This window comes from Daucus carota, chromosome 4 (assembly GCF_001625215.2).
Source record: "Daucus carota subsp. sativus chromosome 4, DH1 v3.0, whole genome shotgun sequence".
Lineage (NCBI taxonomy): Eukaryota > Viridiplantae > Streptophyta > Magnoliopsida > Apiales > Apiaceae > Daucus > Daucus carota.
This window is the reverse complement of record NC_030384.2, coordinates 44,463,946-44,480,627: the sequence shown is the minus strand read 5'-3', so window position 1 is coordinate 44,480,627 and position 16,682 is coordinate 44,463,946. Positions and strand designations below refer to the sequence as shown.

General features: G+C 33.2%; 1 protein-coding gene across 1 annotated transcript; it reads right to left on the bottom strand.

Moving 5' to 3' along the window:
- Positions 1–8,578: 8,578 nt before the first annotated feature.
- Positions 8,579–11,042, bottom strand: LOC108216615 (zinc finger protein WIP2). Its single transcript, XM_017389427.2, has 2 exons — positions 10,163–11,042; positions 8,579–9,233 (listed from the first exon to the last, which is right to left on the bottom strand). Exons 1-2 carry the CDS (start codon positions 10,880–10,882, stop codon positions 8,775–8,777), a joined length of 1,179 nt encoding a protein of 392 aa, XP_017244916.1. The 5' UTR covers positions 10,883–11,042; the 3' UTR covers positions 8,579–8,774.
- Between the last annotated feature and the right edge of the window lie 5,640 nt (positions 11,043–16,682).

The following is a 16,682-nucleotide window of genomic DNA, read 5'->3' as shown; positions in this document are numbered from 1 at the left end:
TTATGTGTAAATCATAACCCAACGGATTTGTAGAAGGAAAAACATATTTAGCCTCCAACACATTAATTTCCGGCAAAAGGGAAACTATCGTTTTCTTGCCAAAATTTCAGTAATGGAAACTGATGGGAATCTTGAGAAACGAATTTCTTTGCAATTTCACAATTATTGCCTAGAAAAAGGAATTCATATTCTCTTACCCAAATTACAGTACTGTTCTTGCTGTCTGATGCATCTTCTTTCTTTGTCAAGCTGGTGGGGGAGGCTTAGGGTAGGAATGATTTGTATAGCATAACTGGTTTGGAATTGACTAAAGAAACACAAATCAGATATGAACCTTGATTCATGCTCTTGCGTATAGTTAGAATATTTGAGTTACTTTTCAAGTGGTGACACAAAGCAAAGGGAAATCTTGGAAAGGCCCACTGGTGGTCATAATGGAATAATATACCTTCACAGGGGTGGACTATACATGTATGTCCTCTCATGTAGCAAATCAACTGAGTTTTCCCTAGAGATAAAGTAGGTTTTCAAGAGAAATTTCATGTAACATGTGGTTTTCTTGTTATACATTGCTGATAATTAAGTTCTAGAGTTTTTCAATCACAGTTTCGTTGGAACTTGCAAGTATCCAGATATTCTAATTTCTGGCCTGCTGCTAAATTCTCCATTTTTCTTTTGTTAGTTCAACTTTATTTTTCTATTGATACATATTTTTGTCTGAAGTAAAAAAGAAATAGAAGCTGTAATTTATAATGTTAAAGAAAATATATGTAAAATAGTTATAACCTCATTTTAGCCTAATAGCCACTAGGACCTCGTTTAGGCCTTTGTTGTGGAACCTACTAGCTCCTATTTAAAGAAATGATTCTACTCTAGGCTCTACCATCTACCGTCCCAATATATTCCTAAAAAAAATAAAATCGAACGTATGGAAGTACCCTTTTTTTTTTCCCAGTGAGATGCAATTATATACACTAATTTAGAATTACATAAATGGATCCAGTGCATAAATTATATCGATATATATGTGTCAGTACTCAGTAGATGTGCATATATTGCACGAATTAATTCTTTCAATTTGCAAGGAAAAGAGAAACACGTGACGTGTACAATGACAACTTGCACTATAATTTAGTAATTTTACATAGAGTATTATACGGAGTATATGACAAATAATGTCTTATTCTTATCAAATCCTCATATATGACTCAAATAAATAAAAAAAAAATAAGGTAATCAAATATTAAGTGGAAAGCTGTACTGTGCGACCTGAATCTTTGAATAAAATTCAAGAAGAGATCAATATGAATGGAAAACACAAGAATGATTGTAATAAATTAAAGTAAAAGAAATAATTTTACTACAAAAGAAAATATCAGAAAAGTCAAAAACTCAAAGTAATGCATATTATGCGTTCTCATATATTCCTTTGAATTAGAACTATCTAGGTATAAAAGAATATATTAATGTTAGAACAGTGGCCAGGAGACATATACCTTATTCCCCTTCGCTCATGGGGGCCATAACGAGAAAATAATTGGAAATATTTAATTGTTATATAAATCGTACGCCTTGAAAGTGTTGGGAGTTGAGATCTATAATTCTGTAGCACGATATAGTAGTAGTATCCAATCCTCTGTTGAGATGTGTGTCTGTATGGAATTTTTTTTCCCGAATCTTAAGCAGAAAATTATATGTTTATGTAATAAAGTTATAAGATGATTTAAAATGAAAAAATTTAATAAATTAATTTAAAATCAGAAGCTACCTGGATGTATTTATTTAATTAGTTTATTTTATTTTTATGATTAAAAAATTAATTTTAGAATTAAAATAAAAAATCTATCAATTTTTTTTTATTATTTTGATAACTCATATATTATCTATGATATAAATTATTAAAACAGTCAATTTAAACCTATCACTTAACACATTAAATCAATAAGTAGTATCTACCAAACCGGCTCCAGGTCATAGCCCTTGCTCTTAAAAATTCAGGCAACCTTCAAGTTAAAATTAGGTATGTCCAAAGTTATTGTAGTTCAATAATTAGGTTAAAAGAGGTATATCAGCTGGGTGGCTTATGTACGTATAAGTACTAGTGCTATGTCTTTGGTGATACATGTACGCTTTCTTTCTTCACAATGAAGTTTCTTCTTCTTCTTCCCTCTATTCTTCCAACAAGATAACTACTCTACAACATCACTAGATGGGGAATCTAATAAAACTGACCATAATGATAAACTACTATAGCTTTAGCAGAATCAAGTAGATGGATTACAAGAGGGGGCCGGGTGTTAGATATGGCAGGGATAATATATATCATGCATGGTGAAAAGAGATCCCTCTAGTTATAATACTAGTTCAAAAGCATTATTTTGTTTCCTTTGAGTTTCTCATACTCCTATTTATTACTAGTAGTATAATTAAACACGCTGACAGAGTGACAGTACTGGGTACTACATACAATTCCATCTTTTCAAAGGCGATCATGGGTCAAGATTATTTTTTTACCTTTCTCCACTTTTTCTCTTTCGCAAATGGGACCTCTTAAAATACATATTGTCCTCAGGTCCTATCTACAATTTCATAAAATTAAAGTGAAAAAGACAGGTTGCGTTTCTAAAGTTGATTTTCAAACCCAGAAACAATAAGATATGGAGTACAATGATGCTATGTGCGCGCCTACAAATAATCCCCAAACCTGGCCACTTCAGAATAAGTTCTTGAGGTGTTTTGACTGAGTTTAATGTCACTTGTTCATATGATAAGCAGATAACTTAAAATATTTGTTATGTGTTATAGAAAAAGTAAAAATAAAAATAAAAGTGATTTATGAGTAAATTATGATTTATGTGTAATATTTATAAAAAAAATTAAAAAATATAAATCATTGAAAAATAGCTCAAACTAACATTTAGTTTTAAGTCAGTTCTTGACTTATTTTTATTTTTAAGTCAGTTTTTTACTTATTACACAAATAGACGTTTTTCAGTTTAAAATCACAAGCAACTTTAACTTTAAGCACGGACTTAAAGCAGGGGACGAACAGGCCAGGACACACCATTATTAGGGTATTAAAACACATACATATAGAACTATGCATTACATTTTTTAAATTTAGGTTTAATATTTTTAAAAAATGTTTATTTTAAGAATTCAGTCAGAACTATCGAGCTTAGACTACTCACCGAAATTCCCTGACCTTCATCATAAAATTAACTCGTCCTTTTTATTGTGCTGTTTATGTGCTAGGCAGGAACCTTTAGCTAATCTTTGTTTCACACAATTTAGAGAGACTAGAGTATGGAGTATTATTAAAAGTTAAAACGCTCCTAAAACCATGCATGCATTGGGATTACAAAAACGAGGGAGTCTAGAAAGGGAAAAAAACACGGAAGAGAGGTTAGAGATTCGGGTCAAGGGGGACACTGTTGTCCCCTCTGGTATTGGAATGCAAATACAGGTTTGGAATGAATAAACATATCTACATACATTCATACATATTCTCCTGCCTCACTAATGCTTGGTCTCCTTGTCAAGCCCATCACAAAAACTATTAAATACTACTAGGTGTGACCACCAAACTGATTTTTCAAAGACTATGTGATTGTGATTGGAGTATGGGAAATGAGAGAAGAGAAAAGAGGGCATTGGGATTTTACACAAGCCAGTGCTGCTGTTTGACAGAAGGCAATTGCATGGTCTTTTATAGAATAACATTTACATGCCATGCACGAAGCTCAGTTTACATGTTTTATTATTATGCAGAAACTACATGACTTGCACTGAATATTGTAACAGAAAAGAGAAAACATCGAAATAAAGATAATTTGGAGGAGAGGTCCACAAGACTACATGAGTACATAAATGAATGCTTTAGTTCTGCCTGGCTTTGAAATAATTAAAGCTATCGCACAACAATAGTAGATGGAGCTGTGCAGTTTGGATGGGCACATGGCTTGCATGGACAAAACCTGACAGTTAATACAAGTGCATGCATATCTAACAGGACTTCCAGTGACGGAGAAGGACCGGCCGGTCAGCGACGGGTTTTTTTATGTCCAGTGATCCAGTCTTGAGGCATCCCTCCCCCTTTCAATTATTTACTCAACATATTGTTCATCACTGGGCCTCCGTACATGGCTTGATGACATCTAGCAATGGCCAGAGGGGCATCCCTCGCTCCTTAAATCAAATTTTGTTATGATCTCTCGTTATTTTAAAATTTATAAAAATATTTTTATAAAATTTGGAATTATAAATATGCGTTTCAGTTTTTTGTTTGATGTTCATGGGAAAAAATAAATTCTAGATCTATTTTGAGATATCTATATTAGAATGACTTTCACTTGAAAAAGGCTTGTAATTTTTTTATAATAGGAAACTGGGGTTTTAATAAATATACGAGTGTGTATACATCAAATAAATAATATTAATTATATTTATTATCAAACATTATTAGTTAATTAATATTTTTGTATAAATTTTGTTAACATTATTTTCTAAATTTTAGTCTTAGTCTTAACATACATATATATTATGTATTTCATAATATATAATCTATAATATTTATATATACATGTAATTAAATTGTAATAATTGATATCAAAAACAAAAAATGTACAACATTGGTTCATGCAATATATGCTTTCATATTCCATGTGTAATTAAGAAAATATTTATTCAAAATTTGGGACATTAACATACAAATCCTAAATTTAAACTTGAGCATGATATATCATATAAGGGTGTAATCAATATATAGATTTATCATATTTGATATTACTTTAAATAAAATGAGAAATTTCTCGGATCCTTTCGAGACAAGGGAGCAAACTCATTCAATTTAGAGATAGCAATAGTGAACTGATAATGAATCTTGCATATACGTAACCATAATAAGAGAGATCAGTAAAAAAACCATATAGTCAAAAACACTATTCTAAAAATGTTTTCCTTGAGCCATTTTATACATACAAGCAAATTAGCGATCACTATTTCTTATTTCACATATATTAATTTAATAATCATCTTTCAATTTCTATGATGTTTGTAATATCTAATATAATTCGAAGTAGGATATTGTTGCTGAAATTTATATAAAAAGATTTAAAATAATCATGGGGAATTTTTTCCTAATATATTTGTTTTATTCTTATGTTTTTGAATAATATTTTTGGAAAAGCTAGCAACGAATTTGCTTTGTACAATGAACAGTGATGTTACATGTTTTCAGCCCTGCTGTATAGGCTATACATATACACATGTATGTATGGCTGATTCGTTGTCGTCTTCATAGTATTCCTTTCTTCCTAAATCTTGATGATAGAGGTACTATTACAATTATGGTTTTCAGACTTCTGTGCAAGAATACAAACATATGCTCCTTACTATGTACCAGCACAAAAAATCACAGACTGATATGCCTGTATAGATTCAAATCCGTGGAAAATTAAAGACATGAAAAAGAGAATTATTGAAACGTCATTTCAAACAACAGCAGCCACAAGTCAGCAAGGTTGGTTTATTGTGTATGCAACCACTGTAGCAGCTTGTAGCTAAAAACCCATTTGACCATCATCACTCGCAGTATGCAGCAGTATATGTAAATTGCACAGTACTTTTATACTGTGTTACGTTGTAGTATTTCCCAACTAACTAAACTTAGGGCTCCACAATAAATGCCTCAGATTTTTTGCCCTCGGTTTTCTTGAATATGTTTATAAGTTCAGAGGGTAGTACCGTCCTGATAAAATTAATATCTAGTTGGATCGAAATTAGGACTCTGGATAACAGATGATAAACCCGATAGCACAATACAATTAGCTCTTGCCACAGGTTTGTAACTATATATACTGCATGCATCTTTTAATTCTCGTGCACAATTTGATCAGAATTTGGTATCTTTTATTAATCAGACAGTACTGATCATATACTATGATATATTCATGTGATCCCAAATCCTTGATATATACACGCAAACAACCGCACGCTATGTAAGAAATAAAAAAACAAGTTGATAGAAAGGTGAAACTTAAAGGGTATAAATAAGTTCCATCCATGAGCACAGTAGACAACATCCCTCCACTTATTAAAGCAAAAGAGCATCATATGCACCCCAAAAGCTGCTGCATATATTTGCAGGATGAAAAGCCTATCTCTTTCTACTCTCAATTAAACAAACGCGACTAGCTCTCTGATATATATCTGCTCATCATCTCCAATATTCCTTTCAGTTAGGGATTCTTAAATGCTGGTGAAATTATTTAAACTGATTATACATCATTGGTCTTTGTAAATTTTGAAACATATAAAAATGAATCATGAAAGATTGAATCCTGATAAAGAAAAACCACTTGCATTCATCAACCAAGCCGATTCATGTAACAACATCATCATTCCTAAAAGTAAAAGTTAAAGAAATCTTGTTATTGTCTCCTTATTAATCGTTTAATTAAGTATATCTCTTTACATATCTCGTCATCGATCTGTTATAAGAGCAAGTCCAACAATGTCCTAGGAAGTGCCCTATATATATAATAAAAAATAATGTCCTAGTGATTTAGGACATCATTTTAACATAACAACTCCAACAATATGCCTTAATATTGTGCCTTATTATCTAAATAATAGTATATTTGAATTATTGTTGGAGGGAAGTGAAAAAGAAAGAGAAGGGAGGTGTGTTGGAATGTGAGTAAGCTACTCCCTCCGTCCCCTTTTACTTGTCCCTTTTGAAAAAATAACGCATCTTAAGAAAATGTTAGGTGGATATCTTGTTTTCATACATATCCCTAATAAATGTGATGAATTAGATAGAGTTGTGTATATATATATGCTAGTCAAACATTGGAAGTTGTTACATTTTGAAAAAACATACAAAAAGTTGCTTTGAAAAGAGAAGTGGACAAGTAATTTGAGACAAAAAAAATTTTCAAAAGGGACATGTAAAAGGGGACGGAGGGAGTAATATTTTATTGATAGAAATGGTTTAGGGCATGCATGATTGTGCCTCAAAAATAAGGCATTTGTTAGATGTCCTAGTGTTTTGAGGCATCACTAGGACATTGTTGGAGCACCATTTTACTTCAAATGCCTTAAATTTTGATTTAGGACATGATTTTAGGGCACTCTTGGACTTGCTCTAATATAACCTCCACGCCCTGGCTCATAATGAGTACATGCATGATCCTCCATTACGTTCCCTTCAATTTCTCCGATCATTTACTCGTGTTACTTTCTAAAGCCATCATGCAATTGATAATCAGTTCCACTTCCAAGAGATATCGTGTAAAAAGTTCATTTGAAAATTATCCAGAAAATATACATTACTAAATATTAATCAAACAGGAGTAAATAAAACACAGTGTACGGTAATATGTGTATGAGTGTTGTTTTGTTTTTTGAGCAGATATTAGTACCTAGTACAGTATTGTTTGCCTAGTATAAAGCTTTTCTTGATCATATTCATATTTGATCATATTCATATCTGTTCCAGAGTGTAGATAATTTATTCACAACATTCTAGAGAACTGTTGATGAAATGAGCTAGCTAGCTAGGTGACTTGTTTAGCTAGGTATTCAAAATCTGTTACAAATTTTGTTTCCAAGGAATTCCCTCAATGCCTAAACAAGTACCCTTATTTGGCAATTGGAAAAAACATTTATATAAGAATCATTCATTAATTATATGTAAATATATTTTACATATATTTAATATTCATCCTAAATTTTAAAGAGCCGCTCAGTTTCAGTCCGATATAAATCTGGTGTTGGTTCGACAAACTTCGATCCCGTATCTATACTAATATCACGAGCCGTTATATAAAGCAAACTTGAACTGCCTCTCATACGACATTATGGAATCAGCTCCCCCAAAATTTAAGAGAATTAGAAAATATCTGATGCCTTCAGATAAGGATACCTGTAGATTTTGAAAGTATTCAAACCTTAATAGTATATAGTTTCATGTAGAAAAAGGGCTGTATAGTAATTATTTTGTAATATTATCTTCAAATGTTAGGATAGGTTCTCCAGTTTTCTCATATAAGTTACTATACCCTCAAATCTTATACAAGTTCCCTATTCTATTTGAAAAAATATATAAATTGTTTGCAGACACCCATCCTTAATTTATCCTAACATCCAAGCTCTGACAACGCAGCTTATAAATAAATAAATTGTGTATTGCGGATCATAAGTTAGTAGTTAGGCGTCCTAGCTAGCTAGCTAGCTAGCTCATATAAACTGATAAGAATGACATATAAGTACTGTTTTTTTACTATATTGCATAATTACCGGTTTCCATGCACTATTGTCTTTCTTCGCTTTCCCGAGCTTTGTGGTGCTATGTTTCCCATGTCAATCGATCCCCGTAGGCTTCCCAATTTCTGATGCCAACAGATATAGAGAGAAGGGAAATAAGGAGGCATGCAGATATTCAGTACACTTATTCCTAACTATATATATTAATTAGTAGAGGGATATAATATATTTAATCTATTTTGCATGAAAAACAAAACTACAGGATCATTAAAACCTTGAAATTTTGACAATTGATAGCTAATACAGGCCATGATCATGAAATTAGCAAGGTAGGGCGAGGGATTTAGATAAACATAACTAAATTTTAAGCTAGATGAGAGTACGTGCTTAAACCTTAATTACGGAACCTAATTAGAATCACTGAAATGTAAAGAGAAATTGTACATCTTCTGCATGTTTGTGCACATTTAAATACTTTTAAGAGAGAGTTCAGCACGATTGATGATTCACTGCAAAGACGAGGACTGATCATTATCATCGTCATCATCTTGTTCAACTTCGGATGCAGGGTCATCATCTTCTTCTTCAAATCCACCACCATAGGATGCGTGGCCATGTCCAAAGGCCTTGATGTGATCTTTCAGGGATCTCTTGTGCTTGAAATCTGACCCGCAGATGCAGTACCAAAGCTTCCCACAGTTCTTCTCATGAGTCCTCCAGTCACCCCTCACCGCAAAAGCTTTGCCACATTTTCGACACATGAAGGGCTTGATCCCGTGCTTTCTCTTGTAATGTGTTTGAAGGGTTCGGAAATCTTTGAGGGGCTTTGATCTCGGATGATCAATGTTGTTTCTGCATCCAGGGGCACAGCAATAGCAGGGAAGTTTCAACATTCCTGTAGGTTGAGTCCCTCTTAGTGATTCCGGGCCTTTTCTGTATTGTGATCCATGCCCCCACATATGCATCTAAATACATATACAAAATATAATAAATTTTACATATGTATAAACACATTTCAAACAAATCAGGAAAATGAATATATTTTTACTCACATCATCAGTAACTTCGAATCTATATAAAATTCGGGAAAAATTTATGAATTTGGGGAATACAAGTATAAACTTTGTAATTTGAAGTCCCAACAAAATTCATTATTATTGAGAACATGTCATTATTTCATCTATTTTTGACAAAATTATTCGGAACACATCATTTAGTTCAATTGAATTTGATATTATCAAAAACAATCAACGGAAATTAACCTAGATTTGTAAGACAAAGGATCCATTACATATCATCAGAGAAATATATATACATGTTAAAATATTGATCAAATCTAGAACCCCTAAATCATACTATATCAGCTAAAAAGGGCTAATTAAAATTAAAAAATGATTCTAATTATTTTTGCGGCAGGTAAATTAGTTTGTAAAATTGGCTAATTGTACTTGCCAAACCTGCGGGGTTTACCGAACAAATGGTAGTTAAGACTTGGTGAGTCTGAAGATTTGGTGTCTGAAAAGGAGAGCAAAGTGAGGAGTTTTACTAGCACTATTACGTAAACTTTATAAGAGGTGAAAAAGAGACTAGAGAGAGAGGAGACTGCACGGACTTCGAGGAGATTGTACAATCTGAAAGCACAGGGAAGGAAAGAACAATGCAGTCTGTGTTGTTCAGTGTGAGCAAAAAGGAGAGTGTGTGCGCTATCTACTATTCTCCTCTCTGTGTGTATGTGCAACATGTCTTGTTCAATCAACCATAAATGAATACACTTGTTTATTCATTTACAATCACTACTACCTCTCTACTGTCGATCTACACCTTCATCATTTCATCTACACACTTTTCTATCTATTAACAAAATTCAACACGGAAAATTAACAAGAAGAAGTACCTGCATATTGTTGTATCTGTTGAAGGTCTTGTAGCAAACTGGGCAGGAGAATTGGGTAGGCCCAATAAGAATCTGAGAAGGAGTTGGAATCCAATACTTGCTGATATGCATCCCTCCTGAACCGGAACTCGTATTATGACTGCTATTATTCGAGGAATAACAGCAATTGGCTGACAAATGACCCGCGCTAGTGGTGGAATTAGTGTTTGATGAAGAGGAACAATTGGAAGTGGTTAAAAGATGATGCATATTATACGCAGCCATATCGGCAGGGCTAGGGTTTGGAAGCCCTATCTGCAGTGCTACCGTCACTTGTTCATCATTTTCATCCACATCTTCGTCGATATCATCTCGGGCCTCTCGGCTGCTTTTCTTGTACTCATCCACATCCATGTAGGTGGGGATCATGTTGAGGTCAAGGCCGCTTGTGCTGCAAGAGGAGGAGGGTATTTGTGGAATTTGAGCAGCTGTGGTAATTTCTTGATCTGGTTTTCTCATGGGGCTCAGGGTGAGTAAAGGTAATGCTTCTCTGAGAGGAGGTGAGGTTGGAGTTGGAGTTGGAGTTGGAGGAGGAGGGTTTGTTTTGTAGAACATGTAATTGTTGAGTGGTGGCTGAGGAGGGTGGTTCTGAGAAGAGTAAAAGTAGGTATGGTGGTGAGGGGGAGGAGGGGGGTTGAATCTGAACCATTGAGGGTAGGGATGTGAGTAAGGATCAGTCATGGTGATTGAACAAAAAGGTGGGGATTGAAGGGAGAATAGTAGGGAGTGATGGGAGAGAGGTTTTATAGAGAGGAGCTAGAGAGAGATCTGGAGAGGTACAAGATCACCAAAGTGTGGATGGATATTATATTGATGGATGGTCTAAAGTCTGACTCATTTCAACCCTTTAAAGAATGAATGTATGTGTGTATGTATAATCCGCGGCTCGTGAGTTGTGAGTATCAGACCATCACTACTTCACAGTCGGCTGTACATTCAATCCGCTCAACCGCATCAACCGCAACCACCACCCGTAACCGATCCGTGTATTATGGATAACCGCACAATGTGGGCAATCGCGGATGGATTTTTTAATAACCATTAATTTGCGGTTTGGTTGCGGATTCATTTTTTTTTAAAACCGCAAAAAACCAACCGCAACCGCCAACCGCACATTATATAAATTTAAATATATTTATTATATATGTTTATATATTTACATATAGATATTCACATAAATAAAAAGAAGTTACTAAATTAATGAAATTTGGACTCTTTGAGCAAGGCCCAATATAAATTAGTCAATGTGTCCATGACTGTAATTTATTTCATGCTCCAAATGGAAACTTATATCAGAGTGTATGATAGAACTTCTTTGTCAAACTATTTTAGCGGTTGAACCGCAACTCCAACCGCAATTACGTGGGTGGATTTGGTTGATTTTTTTTAACCAACGGTTTGGTCGCGATTTGAGATTTTAGAAAACCGCAAGTTGCGGTTTGGTTCGGTTATTACCCTCCAACCGAACCAATCCGAACCGCGTACAGGCCTACTTCACACAACTGGTAAATATATTTCACATATACTGCATACAGATGCACAGGAAATCAATACACATGCACAGTTTCTTGCTAATTGTTTTTTTCCTCTTTTGATTTACACTTTAAAATACATTAAGCTGGACAGTTTTTTATCTTTTCATTTTTTTTACTTTGAAATGTTACTGAGAGACTGTTTACACAAGTACATTTTTCTGTTACAGTTTACTACTTAACAATTTAGACTAATATATTTTATAAACAAATATATGTGAGAATGAACGACATTCAAATCCGAATAAAAATTTTGTTGGCCTTACTTATTTTAAACCGATATTTAACAGAAGTTTGGTCAAGCTTACTACTACGAATGGAATTGATATTGTCTTAATCAAGTTCACATGACCCATCCGCAAGTTCACGATAAAATGTGTTTTACTCAAACAATCAATATTTAAAATTTTAACTTTATATATTTTCTCTTATACAACATTTTAATTTTTTACATGCAGCTTTATATATATTGATCGTATAATAAAATTTGTGTTAATTATCTTTTTCTAGAATTAAAATTTTGATTATATATTTTTATTAAAAAAATAATTTCACCTATAGGTGCTATATATATATAAAACTAAAGAGAGCATACATAATATATTTTAGCTATCTAGCTTATATTAAATAGATTTTTATGTTCATAAAAAATTCCAAAACGAGAATAAAAACCAGAAATAGAGATTAATATTGTTCCTATACTCACCTAAAGGTATGTGATATGGGAAGTTACTATTTGCGGAGGGTATATTTCTAAAATTCAAACTTAATTACATAACTATTATTATGTATTAAAATATATTTAAGTGCATATTTTAAAACAATTTATATTGCAAACAGCGAGTACATCATAGAGTATAGAGTTACCGACACATATATCGCAAGCTAGAGATATACTGCTAATTAATGATTTTCCAATATCCAATAGTACTATCTGCCGAGGTCCGTCCCAAAAAGATAAGCAAAAAGAATCTTAATAATAATATGAAAGGAAATTAAAGTTAGATTTCCTTTTTCCTGACAAAGGGAGTGCTGCAGAAAAGCAGTCGTTTAACTAGAGGAGCTCGGAATTAGTATCAGTTGAAATTATGCTAATTATTTTACTTTTTATCAAAAAAACAAAATTAATTCTTTCCCGTATAAAATGTGGTTACTGTTCTTTTTTTTTTTTGGTTGTTATCCAGGATTAGTATTATATTGATACGAGCTCAAGAATTCGGAAAAAAGTACTAATTTTTGAGAATTTTTTTAAATAGTATTAACCAGACCTAAGAGAATCGGAACGTTGTATTTTTCTTTAATATATTGAAATGATCTCTTAAATTTGGCCGGTTTAATAAAAAAAATTCTAAATTTAATCAAATTTTAATATTTGACAAACAATTGCATGCCTCGAACTTAAAAGATTTGAGATTATTCGAATTTAGTCAGTTATATTTACCGGACTATTGGTAATTAAATAGTAATTACTTTCTTGAGCGGTAACATTAAGAAATTTAAAAATATAAAAATCCTATATTTTTGTTTAAAATTCGAACTTATGATTTATAAATAATTGAAAGATGATAGTCAATATTACTAAGTGTACAAAAGGACTTGGTATCATCTCTTTTCTGAAACAAAGATTAAACAATAATAACACCAATGATCTTCGCACGATCCGGCAAAAAGAAGAAAAGAAATGATCGTCGGACGATAAAAAGAAATTTGGGTTCAGCGTTCCGGCTCATCTTTTTCGAACCAACGCGATACGGAAAAATCAAAATGTGGATGTGGAGTCGAACTGTGCGTATAATATAAAATCTGCGGGATTCTAGGTTTAGTTTTAGTTTTTAATAAATGTACCCAACTGTTATATATTGCATCGAAGACAACATGGTTGGTCCAGACCAATGGCAAAAAGGTTGTAAATTGTGATACTACATACTGCCTGTATTGTGTTTTTATACGTGTTCGTGTATAAAGGCAATCCTTTCGGGATGCCCACTTTGGTCGGCTTGCTATATACGACTGCTCCGTCTTCGATATTCATTTAGGCCTTTTTGTTTTTCTTAATTATCTGATTTTCAGTAGTGTAGACTTTACGAATTAAATAATACTATAGACGTATGTGATCGTTTTCTGATATTCTTCAAGAATCGCAAGTGTAACAAAAACAACTGAGACGCAACATCATAATCCTGTTAGTGGTGTATAAAGATGTGATCTGAGACTAGGGACATCATGTGGATATTATGGTCCCTAAAAATCTGTCTCAATATTAAGGCTTTTTGGGGAGCAGAGAATGCGTGGCTATTTCCCATGGTGGAAATCCAACATCTATGCGGGTTTTTCGTGGAAGGATTATACTTACAATTTCTTCTGTACACATTACTCTAATTAATACCAATTCTGCTGGAAGCTTGCAGAAGATATTCAAGATATTATATTAATTCGAAAATTTATTTTTGGGTCGAGAGCGGATCATATTCACGAATGATAACATGACTTTGTTTTTATGTTCATAATTGAATGTGAATATTGAGATTTCAGAGCTGAGAGTTGAATTACACTCTGAACTCCCAAAACTTCAAGATATTTTTGAGATGGAACAAAATTATAACATATTTTTAATGTTAGGTTTAAGGTCGGTTTGATTACAATATACCGTAATAGAGAGGAATCACAGCTACTCAAAATCAAGATAAACCTGTGAACATCCTTTTCAGACTGATTATTGACCAGAGTCAAAACAAGGTTTAAATATTCAAGCACCGAACTTGAAATATAATTCACTCACTAATTGTTTTGGAATAGAGTATTCATGTACAGACTTGCCACCAGCATATTGAATACTGAATTCCAGAGTTCCGAGAGTGCACGAGTGTGTTCTGTCTTGGTAGATAGAAAACACTGCTCTGAGTTTCCATGTTGATGTCTAGTATTGAGAAACATCTCTGACCTTACCCCATGCAATTTCAAATATACTACTGGCACTAGCAAATTTACAAGTGGATCCCAGGAGGACAAGATAAGTCAGCCTCTTTGTACATTATCCAGCTACAAAATGACAACGTTTTTTACCTACTGCCCCGTTTTATCAAACTTCTTTCCCATCCCACTTATTCTCCATTATTCCACTCTCTCATTTTCCTCCCGAATACTACAAAGGTAAATATATGGACGTAATTAAATTCAACCGAGATTACCTATGGGCTGCTTCTCAAAGTTATGTCCCCGCGGTTCCGGATGACCCATCTTGAATGACATTGATATGACATGAGTGATGAATCATTTCAGAAGGTTCGGGTTACATATCATGAAATGATAAGTTTCTAGCTCAAAACGGTATGTCATGAGACTATATTATCATCGTATAAATGAAATTGAGACGAGAAATATAAAAACGGTATAACTTGTGGTTGCAAATCCTTCAAATATAATCGTGGTCGTACTCTACTTAATAATGTCAGATGTTCTTAATTGTAAAGCTCCTGCTATGTAACCTAATACTCAATGCTTTATTTTTAGAAAAATTAATGCCCAATAAACAAATTATAATTAATAGCTTTCTCATAGTGAACTTAGTTTGGGATGCATTTGCCATCAAAAACTATTCAATATAAACGCATGAACCTTTGCTTTACTTAATAACGACCGCTGTTGTTAATTGTAAAACCCCTGTCGTGTAACCTAATACTTTGCACTTCATTTTTAGGAAAATTATTGCCTCGGTTATAATTAATAGCTTCCTCATAGCGAACTTAATTTGGAATGCATTTGCTGTCAAAAATTATAGATAAAAAAGTATAATCCTTTGCTCTACTTAATAATGACCGATGTTCTTAATTGTAAAGCTCCTGCCGTGTAACCTAATACTCTACGCTTTGTTTTTAGGAAAATTAATGCCCCCATAAGCAAATTATACTCCCTCTGTTTTTTTTTATATGACGCTTTGACTTTTGGCACACACTTTTAAGTGCTTTGACCGGGTAGTTAAAAATATTATTTTTAGAATTTTCTTTTTCTGAATAAAAGTTTTGATCATATATTATTATTCAGAAAAAAAAAATTTTAAAAATAAAATTTTTAACTACCCGGTCAAAGCACTTAAAAGTGTGTGCCAAAAGTCAAAGCGTCATATAAAAAAAACAGAGGGAGTAATTAATAATTTTCTCAGAGCGAGTTTAGTTTGAGATGCATTTGCTGCCAAAAAATATTCGATAAAACGTATGAGCCTTTGCTTTCAGTTAACAAACAATCATCCAGAAGCAACAAGCAATTAAAAGCCTACGAATGGTAGGTAAGCTAGAGACAATGCAGATTGCCAGATTGTTTGTCTGGCTCATTGAAGCTTTAAAGTTATTGAAGAATGTTAGTTAATGCATATGCGTGCTTTGTTTAAGCTTTATACAGTAATTTCTGCCATCAACTTGGATAATTTACCATGAAAAACAAAACATTTATAAAACCAAACTATCTATTTCAGTAAATATCTGGGTAATTACAGTTTCTTCTATGAGGGAAACAAAATTCTCCCCGAGTAATTGAAGCCACGGCTGAAGAACGTGAAAACGATAACCCTTTATCACTAGGCTATCGATCCCGAAATTCCGGATATTACATAATGTTAAGTAGACCTTATAGAAGCCATTAACTAGAAAAGGAGTCCAGCAACAAAACTGACAATTGCCAATCAACTGTTACAGAGTTGCACGCTCTTTACCTTCTAGGGCAACAAGCACCAAAGTTGTACACATACTTTTACAAGAGACAGTAGCGAAAATTGAAGTCATATTATTCACGCAGGAAAAGAACAAAAAATTAGACATGATGATAAGGGAAGAACAGAGCAGCTTGATGTGATAGACTACATAAGTATGTTAGACAAGTGAGTTAATGTCAGCAACACATGATTTAATGGCACATGAAACACGATTAGCAAGATTACTTATAATTCAGATTGGTGA